We start from the raw sequence: 13391 nt of genomic DNA on the forward strand, positions 1-13391 counted from the left end.
AGAATAAGAGGGTAGCCATTCAAACAAATTCCCCAAACAAGTGAATTGATTTGAACTACTACAAATAATTAAAATTCCTCTATTGCTGATTACATTTATTTAGGTATAGCTCTAAAGTTGTAAGAATACTGTGCTGTTTTGTTGTTTTTGAAACACCATCTAATGCATATTCTCTTTCAAAGAATTCTCCCAGGGAAACCTGTGTGCTAATGACAAAACGTTAGCAAATCCAACACATTTTGTCTGTCTCTTTCCACTACTTTACTAGCTATAATAACAAACAAACCTCACTACTTCATACCAAAAAGGGTATTGCTCCATTTGATGAACACCTTATTCCCTGTATATGAATTTTGCTTATTTATAAAAATCAAGTCCATCAAAACAGTAAAAAATTGCTCACTTTAATATTTTGGGCTGTCAAGCCAGCCTGCAGACCTGAGTCCAGTCTTAGCCACACGGATATGAGCGTGCCCTGTACTCCTGGTAACTCCAAAGGGTTATAAAAAAAAAAAAAAATGCCTTCATAATAGTAGCAGCATCATGTGTGTGTGTGTCTGTGTATGAGGTAACTACTTTGAGGGAAACATAATTTGAATAAAGTCTGATATATCTATTTAAAATGAAGTTGCATTGTTTTATATTGAATGTGGGTGTTTCTAAGTTACTTTTGGTTTTAAATGAACAGTTACATAGTTTCTTTCAAAATAATCTAGTTGCTTTTTATCTGATTTCATAATTATATTGTGAGCCTAAAATTATGAGGTAGAATAATTGAATCTTTCTTTTTTGCTTCCTTTTTTAGACTTCAACCAGATCACAGTTAAATCCAGCATTTGAAGATGCCTGGAGCAGCAGTGATGAGGAAGGATGAATATCGTTCTTAGTACCCTTTTTGTCTCTATCAAAACTTTTAAAACTGGACTATTTTATCTTTTCAGTTGTCCAGTTCAGTTCTGTTCAGTTGCTCAATCGTGTCCGACTCTTTGCAGCCCCATGGACTGCAGCACGCCTCACCAACTCCCGGAGTTTACTCAAACTCATGTCCATTGAGTCGGTGATGCCATCCAACCATCTCATCCTCTGTTGTCCTCTTCTCTTCTTCCCCTCAATCTTTCCCAGAGCATCAGGGTCTTTTCAAATGAGTCAGCTCTTCACATCAGGTGGCCAAAGTATTGGAGTTTCAGCTTTAGCATCAGTCCTTCCCATGAATATTCAGGACTGATCTCTTTTAGGATGGACTGGTTGGATCTCCTTGCAGTCCAAGGGACTCTCAAGAGTCTTCTCCAACACCACAGTTCAAAAGCATCAATTCTTCGGCGCTCAGCTTTCTTCACAGTCCAACTCTCATATCCATACATGACTACTAGAAAAACCATAGCTTTGACTAAACGGACCTCTGTTGTCCAGTGACAGCTAAATGAGCTGTGAACTTGAGTAATTGTTTTCCCTTTTGTCTTAAAATAAGGTTAATATTTGCATGAAGTCCTAAAACAAGTTTGCTATATTTAATCAGAACATTTTCCCTGAACCGCAGTTGCTGTGGCCTGCTGCAGCCACTGTAGTACAAGGAGACAGGTTGTGGTATCGCCTTTCTGGGCCTCGGCAGATTGTGTGAACGATAAGATGCAGTCTTAGGGGACGAGCAAGCAGAGGTTATCAGCACTGACTTTGTCCTGCTGGTTGTACAGTCACTTTGCTCATTTTCACCTTCAAGGGTGATTTTACTGAGGATTATATCAAAAATTATAGTTGAAAAGTTAGAATCAAAATTAGTTTATTTTTATTAATATGTTCAGTTTTTGCAATGCTTTCATTTATTTAACCATTTTCTAGCTTTATGTTAAGTATTTTTTAATTCATTGCCTTCCACAATTGAAAAAATGCATCATTGGAGGTTTTTAACTTAGGAAAAATCCTACATTTCCTTTATTTTAATGCATCAGATGGCAGCTTGAACGACTTTTCTATGAATCTGGTTACTATGTGACCAAGTCCTAATACATTCATCAAAGCAGAAAATATCCTGTCATGTAATTGGATTTAAACATGAAATGTCAGAAAATTTCTTTTTTGTTGTCGAGCTATAGCCGATTAACATTGTCAAATGTCGGAAGATTTCTATTTTATTTTCTGCTCTTGTGTTGTGACCCACAAGTGATTATCATGAACCTAGTCTTATATTCCCTTTCTTTCTAATTCTTATCAATAGGAGACTAGTTAATGAGGTTTTTGTGAGCTTGACCAACTACAGAGTTGAGTTTTTCAATGTGTAATTGTTAGACCTCATATCAGACCTTTAACCTTTGAGAATGCTGTTGAAATTGGAAAGTTTTTTTAATTTTAAGAAAAAAGAAGTCTTTCTACAAACTGCAAATACTGTATAGATAGATAACTGGCTACGTTTTGAAAAGATCCATCTGCTGAGGATGAGGAATGACAGCCTCCTGGTGCCATCACACAAGTCTAATCCACTGACCAGGCAGTGCTGGCAAGCATTGAGGCCAGATTAGTACCTAGTGTCTGTGACTTTATATGTTCCTGTGCTGCTGCTGCTGCTAAGTTGCTTCAGTCATGTCCGACTCTGTGCGACCCCATAGACGGCAGCCCACGAGGCTCCCGTCCCTGGGATTCTCCAGGCAAGAACACTGGAGTGGGTTGCCATTTCCTTCTCCAGTATGTTCCTATAGGCACCCATAAACCATTTCCCTTTCCCCCCTCTGAGCTTTTCTGAGTCAAATTTCAGCCTATTCCTCAAAGTAGTAAGACATGACTCCACCTGAACACTTGCTTAGGTATTGTGGGCCATTTGTGGGTTTGGTGTGAGAGCCGTCTCAGGAGATCATGGCTTCCCACAAACACTGATGTTCCGGTCACAAGCTTCTCTGCCGTGTCTGCTTGCCGCTGTCACAAGCAACTCATTCCCCAACCCAGTACAGTGTAAGAGGTCCCATGCCCGGATCCCTGTGTCTCAACATTCAGTGGAAAGGAGGAGAGAGGTAAAGGAGCACCCGGTTCCAGCATGCCCCCCAAAACAACTGAGGAGTTGGTACAATTAATGCTAAAAATGCAAAGCACTTGATCCATGTACATGGGCTCTCCTAAGAGCTGCTACTTATCAATATGCAAGGAGTCTCATATGCAAATGTAAAAGATAAGGTGGTGTCACCGTTGCTTTTCTAGATGTAGACACTAGCCCCACTAAGGTTGATTAGGACACCCTAGAGAAGGGGCACTGATCACAGAGAGGCTACTAGGGACCAACAGGAGCTTGCTTATCAGGTAAACACCGAAAAGGAAAAAATGGAAAAGTTTTAGTCAGCTAGAGAGAGAAGTCTTTCTGTAAGTTTTTAAAAAGGTGCCAGCGTGAGAAGGGGACTGATTATTCCTTGGACAGGGGCAATCCCGGGGATAAGTTGACTAGAGGCACCTGACCCCTTCAGCCTCCCTCTTTTCCCCTTAAGAGCCAGAAAAAGAAAGTGAAGACTGTACCTTCAGGGTACAAAAATCTAAAACAGGAAGAGAACAGAAAAACTGAGTGCCACTTTAGGTGGCTACAGCCCAAGGGGAAAAAAAGAAGGAACTTTAAATTTTAGGTACTAAGCAAGCGCCAGTTTGGCAAACAATGCTAATTCTAGATTTACTGATTTAAAACCAAAAACAGATAAAAGGTAATTGAATAATATATACATAATAATATTAAAGCTTGTAATTTGATCCAGTTGGAAATCCAAAATTTATATGCTAAATGAATATACTAAAGAGTTTGTCTAAAAAAAAAAAATTAAAATGGTACCTTATATTGGATTACTACAGTATTAATGATATCCCACCCATTGGGGGCCCCCATACTCAATATCCAGTATTATTTATTTTAAATTTTATTGAAGTATAGTTGATACACAATGTTGTCTTAATTTCTGCTGTAACAGCAAAGTTCAGTTATATCCATATTGTTTTTCATATTCTTTTCCATTGTGGTCTATCACAGCATATTGAGTATAGTTCCCTGTACACTGTAGTAGGACCTGTATTTTATCCATCCTGTATATAAGAGTTTGTGTCTGCTACTCCCACACTTCTCCTTCCCCTCCTCTACCCACCTCCCCTTTGGCAACCGCTAGTCTGTACTCTGTGCCTGTGAGTCTGGTTCTATTTTGTCCCCTCCTGTGCTCAATTGTGTCTGACTCCTTGCAACCCCTTGGACTACAGCCCTCCAGGCTCCTCTGTCCTTGGAATTTTCCAGGCAAGAATACTTGAGTTGGTTGCCATTTCTTTCTCCAGAGGATCTTCCCAACCCAGGGATCAAACCCTCATCTCTTACATCTCCTGCATTGGCAGGTGGCTTCTTTACCACTGCACTATCTGGGAAGCTCATTTTAGATTTCACATACGAGTGATGTCATATATTTCCTATCTCTTTCTGACTTGGCTTACTGTGATAATCTCTAGGTTCATCCATATTGCTGCAAATGGGATTTCATTCTTTTGAATAGCTGAGTAATATTCTATTGTGTGTGTGTGTGTATATATGTGTGTGTGTATATATATATATACACACACACGCCACATTGTGTGTGTGTGTGTGTGTGTATATATATGCCACACTCTGTGTGTGTGTGGCATATCTTTTTCATTTGTTGATAGGCTTTTAGGTTGTTTCCATGTCTTGGCTATTGTAAATAGTGCTGCTGTGAACATAGAGGTACATGTATCTTTTCAAAATATAGTTTTGTCTGGGATATGCCCAGGAGTGGAATTGCATATGACAATAGAGTTGCATATGGCCACTCTATTTTTAGTTTGTTGAGGAAACTCCATACTGTTTCCCATAATGACTGCTCCAGTTTACATTCCTACCAGCAGTGTAGGAGGGTTCCCTTTTCTCCACAACGTCTCCAGCATTTATTTGAAGACTTTTTAATGATGGTCATTCTGAACAGTGTGAGGTGGTACTTCATTGTAGTTTTGAATATCCAATATTATTGAAATTCCTGATTCTATTCAATCAACAACTGGTAAATATTTTGCCCCTGAAAATGTGGCTAACATGTTCTGTTCAGTGCCTATTTCACCATCCTCTAACTGCTATTTGCTTTCACTTCAGAGAGACACAATACACCTTTTCCAGACTGTCCATCCTCAGCAGCTTTGCCGTCACACACAGTCTTGGCACACAGGATCTCAGTTGAATCCACCTTCTTCCAGGAGCAGAGGTGTGGGTTTACATTAATTATATCCTCCTCCAAGGAGACTCATTTGATATACATTTAAGGGATACAGGGCTAACATCTTTAATACTTTTGGGGTTCTGATGGCAAAAATATTCTTCTTTACAAATTTTAATACTTCCAAATGAAAATCAACAGTTACTCCTGTTAGTGCCCTGAAGGACTCTTTCACCAAAGAAATACTGGTAACCTCTTGTCATACCTCCTGCAATCGCTAGACCACTTGAGATGAATATAAGTTACCCGAGGGCTTCTGAGGCAAGAAACTGCCCCTCTTAGCTCCATACTGTGCGTCATTAGAAAAACAACAAATGAAGTACATGCTGAGCTCTCTGGAAAATAGAAGCTCTGAGCCTGTGATTTTCCATACCAACTGCTTGTTAAACATTGGTCATAGAAATAATACACCAGAAACATGGCACAGCTACTAAGGCCTCTTAGTAAGGCCTCATAGAGCCTCATAGAGCATGGAGCCAAACCTGAGCACTGTGGTGTATTCCACCTGCAGAAGGAGGTGGTGTCCGCTGTCAATCCCTTGCTAAATGCCATGGTGCTGGAGAATATCACCCCTCCTCCAGTCCACTTGGCTGCTCAGAATCCACTAGGGACTAACTTAATGAACAGCAGTGGATGTTTATAGACTATGCAAATAGCACCGCAACCATCATACATGATGGAGCTTAATGGAATGTTGCTGCTTTCCATCTTTTAGCCAGGATGTCCCTAATGAAGGACAGAACCCAAGAAACAACACACTCAGCCAAATTGCTGGCCAACAAGTAGCCCCATTTCACATTTATTATAAACTGTTGGGTCATTGCCTAAAATTGTCCCTTTAAGGGAGAAAAAGCTAACAAAACTTGGAGTGTCTAGCCCCACAGATACCCAAAATATAAATCACAACCACACATCTCCATATAATATGTATTGAGGCCATAATACACAATATAATGTACTCCATACTATCAGAGTTAAAAGTGATAATAACCAAGATACACATTTTACTTCTTTATAAAATACATGGTGCTAATCTCTTGGGAAAAGTATTCACCAGAACTTTCACGTCCCTGGAAGGTATCAAATAGCCAGTTTAATTAAGAGACGTAATAGTCTCACCTGGCTCCTTTTCAAGTTCCAGTCAGGTAAATGGACCCCCACATGGGTCTGTATCTTGCTGTAGGCCTTCACTCAAGGCTATACACCTCACATCAACTTTTTAAAATGTCCCAACCCCCTTACATTTAAAGTGGATGAGCATTGCCTTCATGTGTATATAAAGACTCATTTTATATGAGGCCCTTTTTATAGTGTCTCCCCATATCTTTATAAATTTTTTATCATTCCCTCATCCCAGAAGGGCTGGAAGCCATATCAAGGGGCCCATTATCCAAATTGTCCATACACCAGACAGCTGTTCATCTGATAGGGAGCCTATTAGAGCCTAAACCCACCAAAAAGAAAAGCCCTGTCAGTGCAGCTGCACATGTTTTCTGTTGACAGTCTTACTGCTACTAGTCTATGTGCTTTCATTAATTTACATCTAAAGGCCCCAATCCTCTAAATAAGCCATAGTTTCAACCAAACGTGGCAAATATGAGACTCACATCCCCTCAAGTGGATACCCTCTTGGAAAGGATACCCTAGTCCCACCTCCTAAACTGAGACCTCACCATTGGAGATGGCTTCATCCTGACACTAAAACCTCAGCTCCATCAACATACATGGGGTTGGCCTCTCCTAAGGCACAAATTGGACACAAGACATTCTTACTAAGGATCCCATTACATCTCTTGAGTTTACTGTCCGCTTAGCCCGTGATCCTACTTGTTCTCTGCCAAAAGGCACACCCCACCCCCCCACCCCCAACTCCTGTGCCTAGAGAGGAATCTAGTAGAGGTCATTGCTGTCTGTGTTTTAAGTATTAGTAGAGACTGTTGCTTTCCCTGAAAGCACTTGCCTCGTATTAGTCAAATCCTTTAACGCTCTAGTGAGAGGACCGCTGAGTTCCCAAGGTGTTTTCTTACTCTCACCTTGTGTGTCTTACCATGCTCGCCACAACCACTTTTTCTCCTTGGTTACACACAATCCCACTAATCTTACATATACTTCACTAACGTGTTAAGTCATACTGCCCAACAGAATAACTGCTGGACCTGTCAACATGAGAGATGTCTATATCATATACATATTATATATATATATATATATATATATATATACACACACACAAATAGATACTATCATACCTTTAGCACACTTTCCAACTCCACTTAGATCCTGTTGGAAAAAAAAAAATCTTCAACTGAAGCATTCTTTCTCTTCAATTTATACTAAAAAGCCCCATTTCAGCTAGATAAAAACCTTTAAAGAAAGCCCTGAAGACAAACCCTTAAACTGTACCAGTTGTATTAATAGATAAAAATAGCTTCAAAGTGAGGTCCTTCAATAAAGGACACAGAGGTATATAAAGCCTACTGTTGATGAGATACAAGGAAACAAAAACCTGTAGCTCTATTATTTAACGTCTCAATGAAACAATAATAGAAAAAGCTTGTCTCAACAAACTAATCTCAGTTATCTTTTAAAAAAAAGTCACTATCTCATAGATTAGATATTAAACCTAATGACTGCATAGTTCTAACTCAGTAGTTCATCACTGTTCAGTCATATGCTAATACCTGGTTGTTTCCTTAAAAGTGATTAGGTATGGAAGATTAGAAAAGGGAAAGAGATTTCTGTAAGTTATCATTTTTATATGCATATTGATAAACTTTTTTTCAATGTAATTTTTTCTCTATATTCACATCCTATTTACTGAGCCTGTATTTTAAAACTCTTGAGTATCGTTAGAACAGTAAACTTAAAATCATTCAAATCATGCCAGAAATGAAATTGGCACAAAGCCTGGCATGCTTGAGATTTTTCCTTTCAAAAAGTATAGCAGGGAAAGCTAATTGCAAAATAGACAATAATCACTTTGTATAATGAAGAAGGTTCTAGACATCTGAAAGATACATCTACTGCTAGGATAGAGTTTCTTCTGTTTTAGCTCTGCAAAAAATATTACATTTAAGGGACAAACAGTTCAGTCATGAATATGGCTTTTATTTGCAAAAACTATGTACGGTCCTGTGCTGCCTAGATGGCTGTATTAAACCTTGGTGCCAAGAATTTATTACAAGTCATTTCTGGGAAGGCAAGCTTGTCTTAGAATATCAGCAACATCCTCAAATATAGGAGGTATGGTTCTTTTGCTGCCATCTAGTTCCTTACTTTCTGCTTTTTTAAAAACTGGACAATTAGAAAAAAAAAAAAAACCACTAAGGGAAATAAAAGACAAACAACTGTGCTGTGACCTCTGTAATTCTGTGTGTGGAGTCTACCAATGCCCTGTATACTCCTGACAAATCAGTCTTGTTTATCTTTAAGAGAGTACTCATAAACTTTGTGCTAATGGGTTAATACAGCTCTCCCAGTCTGTGCTCTCCCTAGACTTGGAACTAAGTAAATGTCACAGTCTTCATGTGGTTTGTTATTTTATCACCAAAAACACAAGTCAGTGTTTAAATACCAAATTCCTCAAGCTCCTCATGTTTTCTTATGCCTTGACAGTCTGTTAGCGGTTATTGCATAGGATCTATAGCCTTGGGCCTGGCCAGTAGCTTAGTTTCCTAGGCATTGGTGGTCAACTGTTGAAGGCAGCAAGTGTCCGAATGTGGCACAAGACTGAGTGGCACAAGCCCCTTCTCTCTTGTGTATCTCATTCCTATAGCAGGAGTTAGCTACAGCACTGCTATCACCTTCTGTTCAAACACCAGCAGGAGCAGGAAAGCTGATCCTTCCCCATGGCTCCCGCTCTACTCTCCAGCTTCTCTTCACCTGTGTAGTTGCATCATCTGTACACATGTACAGTTAATGTGCGAAAATGAAGAAATAGATCTTTGAGAATTGAGTTATTAACTTTTTATTGTACTGTTTTAATGTTTTATATATATATATAATGTGTGGGAAAATGTGACTTTCAGTAAATATGGTGGAAAAAATGTATTAAAAGTAATTTGGTAATATTGCTCTGAACATTAAAGAATGGTAAGTTTATTTTAAAATTGTACTGCTTTCATAAAGAAGTCGGAGAAGGCAATGACACCCCACTCCAGTACTCTTGCCTGGCAAATCCCATGGACAGAGGAGCCTGGTGGGCTGCAGTCCATGGGGTCGCTAGGAGTCGGACACAACTGAGCGACTTCACTTTCACTTTTTACTTTCATGCATTAGAAAAGGAAATGGCAGCCCACTCCAGTGTTCTTGCCTAGAGAATCCTAGGAATGGGGGAGCCTGGTGGGCTGCCGTCTATGGGGTCACACAGAGTCGGACACGACTGAATCGACTTAGCAGCAGCATAAAGAAGTAATGAACAATAGACTGCGAATAAGAAGACCTGAGTCTTTGTCTTAGTTTTACTACTAAGTAAACATGTGAAATTTGAATACTGTTTTTTTTTACTGTTTTTTTTTTCATTTTTTATTTTGTTTTTTTTTTACAATGAAAAGAAAATATTTACAAAATACAAGTTTTTTCCCATTTTTGATTTTGTTTTATTTTTTTTTACAATGAAAAGAAAATATTTACAAAATACAAGTTTTTTGTTTTTTTTTACTGGTTTTTAAATTTTTTTCATTAGTTAAAAAGAAAGGAAGGGACAAAACTGGAGTGGAAAATTGTTAAATTCATTCCTGATCAAGAATCACACATTGTAATATTTAGAAAGCATTTTAAAATGATATTCATGAATTCCCTGGTGGTCCAGTGGTTATGACTGTACACTTCCACTGCTCAGGGCCCAAGTTCAAAACCTGGTTGGGAAACTAAGATCCCACAAGCTGTGTGGCCAATATATGTGTGAATGGGTGTGTGCATGTGTTACTTTGGGAATTCCCTGGCAGTGCAGTGGTTAGGATTTCAATCCCTGGTCCAGGAACTAAGATTCTGCAGGCTTCACGACATAGCAAAAAAAATTTTTTTAATAGTATTCACTGTGTGCAGTACATTAATAGAGGTTTATATTCAAGATTAATTGAAGTTCATTAAAGGTAAAAGTGGAGTGTCTTTCTAAAAGGCTCATGAATAATTGTACACTAAATACTCAGATTTTAATGCCATGAGCATGGTATTTTCCCTAAACTAAAACTTGTAAAGTTCCCATCCAAATTATTATGCAACCACCATTTGATTTAGCAAGTTAGCCTCCCTGTATTAGTTTCATTTGTGGAAAGGGAATAAAATATACCATAAAGAGTTGTAAGGATAAATGAAATAAAGTTCTTACATATAATTCAGCTAATAGATCTCCTGTTACTTAAAATCTCATGGTTATTGGGCTCTGAGCTCTTGTCAAATTCTCTTCAATCTTACCTCCTCAGTAGATGATCTGCTTATTTATTTTATCATTCTCTCCCTTCTAGAATGTATATTCTGTGAGGGCAGGGATTTTATCTGGTTTAGTTATTGCTGCATCCTCAGTACTTAGAACATTGCTTGGCAAATAGAAGATGCCATAGGTATGTATTAATATTATATATATGTCATATACATTATAATTATATATATATATATATATATAATTTATTAGTGAACACAAGGCAGGAGGAGAAGGGGACGATAGGATGAGATGGCATCACTGACTTGATGGACATGAGTTTGAGCAAGCTCCAGGAGGAGGACAGGGAGGCCTGGTGTGCTACAGTCCATGGGGTCGCAAAGATCAGACACAACTGATCAGTGACTGAACTGAACTGAACCATTACCAATCGCTTAAGTGCAAAACAAAAATTCTACTCGTAATTTGCAAATAATAAAATGCTTAATTGATTATGCTATTTTTCAAACTTACTGTGTAAGAAATTTTATATTATTAAATATTAGTTAACAACTTGGGTGTTGCATTAATGGCAAAGGGTCCTACTGGCCTGTACACCCAGCATAGATCCTCTGTGAATCCTTTAGAGGGCTGCTGTTACACTGGAGATTTGCTGTGTGAAACTCAATAGCTAAACAAAATTAGAGGATCTCTATGAAGCCTTGAATTCAGGCTTCTTTATGTGTTCTCCAATTCTAGCCCATTCCCACCTGGTAGGTAATATGGTTAGACTGAATTTCTCCATTGCTTTTGGCTCTCAAGTTATGGGCTTTCTACTCTTGTGTACCCCTATTATGGAAAAATGACAAATATATTTGAAAATTTCACCTACTAAGGTCATTGATTAGCTTTGTAACCAGAAGGAATGCAAGAAAGGCAAGATAAGGGCTCACAAACTCGAACACTTGTAAAAGCCAGGAGAACGTGGTCAATGAGAAAAGAATCAAATATGGGAATTATAATTATAGCCCTTATTTTTATTGCACTTTGCTAGAAGCATGTAACATAAATACATGAAACTAAAGATTAAGTATTCTGCTATAAATCCAAATAAAAGAAAATATTTTATGTGTTTCTTCTATAATTCATTATTTTTTTATCTTGAACCAAAGAAATGTGACTTTTTTCTTCATCATCTGTGAGCAATACTAATTTTATTAAAATTAATATGTTTTTCACAGATACGGTTTTTCCAAAACAGATTCCTCACTCAGTTTTTTTTTCTTTTTCATATTTAAAATATGAGTTATTTATAGAGTTCAGTTCATGGTTAGTTTTATAACTACACTTGACTGTGTGTGTGTGCTCAGTTGCTCAGTCATGTCCAACTGCAACCCTATGGACTGGTAGCCCACCAGTCTCCTCTGTCCATGGAATTTTCCAGGCAAGAATACTGGAGCAGGTTGCCATTTCCTTCAGTGGATCTTCCCGACCCAGGGATCAAACCCATGTCTCTTGCATCTCCTGCGCCACCTGGGAAGCCCCACACTTTAATATACTTTTTTAAGCTCTATTCACATTATCAATATTATAGATCAGAAAAGGCAAACTGATTTAAGTTTGTTTTTATAAATTTCAAAATCATATAACTTAGAATTCAGCTCTTAGATCCACAAGGGGTAATCATCAATTAATTTCTGGAAAATGATTTCTGCATCTGAAAGTAGGTCATGTTTTTTCTGGTTTAATGAATTTCCCAAATGCACAGTTTGGTTAGAAATTAGATGAATAAAAGAAATGATTTGTTCGTGTAATTGATTGTAAACACACTTGCAGAGAATTAGAGTGTCTGTGTTAGCTAAAGGCATAGACAATCTTTGAAGAAATCTTCACTGAGTTCAGCTGACACTTTCTTTAGATAACACAAACCAATTTTTAGAAACATCCAAAACAGAACTCTTCATTCTCACACCACATCTACTTTGCATACAAATCACCAAGTAAAGAAAGCACTGATGTGTCTCCTATGGTTTAAACCTTGCTAGTACATTCATCTCATAGTACTCATTGCTACATTCATTTTATGTCTCTTTTTCCTAAATTAAATTTGATTCCTATTTAGTTATGAAATAAGCACATGTTGTATGACTTGTGCAAACTGCCAGCATGGACTTAAGTTTTGAAAAACAAATCCAGTAGTAGCTCTGACTAGCTAAAGACTGCGGCCTTGTTTACTCACTTCACTCAACACATAAAAATAATGTCTTGATATGCCTATTACTGGCACAATGTTCAAAAGCTATTCAAACACTTAAAGTCTTCCAGATACCACAAATGACTATAGCTACTTGGGTGGTATTTATATCTTTTATATCTATACTTTCATTGCTTGGAAGGGGAAAAAACTATAAATGATTTAACCTTTTCATGCTACTTTGTACTATAAATCCCTTCACCCCTAAGAAATGCTAAGAAATATTTAATGAGATTAAACATATTTGAAATGTTTGTTTCTGTTCAGTACACACTTTCTGTTGCAATCAACCTTTTCATCAACCCATCACTGGCAAAATGTTTTAATGCCAAGAATTTTTTTTTTCACTTGATACATTTTACACCAGTATCACTGCTGTAATTCCAGTCCTTGTTTTCAGTCCATTTAGTTATTCACTAAGTTTGTCATTAACATGTCTTTGCTTTTCTGGGCATATTTCTTGTTGTGGGTAGTTTCATAATAGCTTCTGAAGTCATTGTATATTTAATACGTTAAAAAAATGTAATTTAGTCACTAAGTCGTAAATTAG

At 37.8% G+C, this 13391-nt stretch overlaps 1 protein-coding gene across 5 annotated transcripts in view; it reads left to right on the forward strand.

Moving 5' to 3' along the window:
* Window positions 1–937, forward strand: part of ERCC8 (ERCC excision repair 8, CSA ubiquitin ligase complex subunit) — a 53733-nt gene extending 52796 nt beyond the window's left edge. For all 5 annotated transcript variants that reach the window (XM_025270498.2, XM_006046959.3, XM_025270497.2 and 2 more), the window contains one exon: window positions 806–937. In XM_025270498.2, coding sequence (XP_025126283.1) covers window positions 806–874 — 69 coding nt within the window. In that variant the 3' untranslated portion in view covers window positions 875–937. The remainder of the gene's footprint in view (window positions 1–805) is intronic.
* Window positions 938–13391: the final 12454 nt, after the last annotated feature.

Source organism: Bubalus bubalis, chromosome 19 (genome assembly GCF_019923935.1).
Source record: "Bubalus bubalis isolate 160015118507 breed Murrah chromosome 19, NDDB_SH_1, whole genome shotgun sequence".
In the NCBI taxonomy this organism is placed as follows: Eukaryota; Metazoa; Chordata; class Mammalia; order Artiodactyla; family Bovidae; genus Bubalus; species Bubalus bubalis.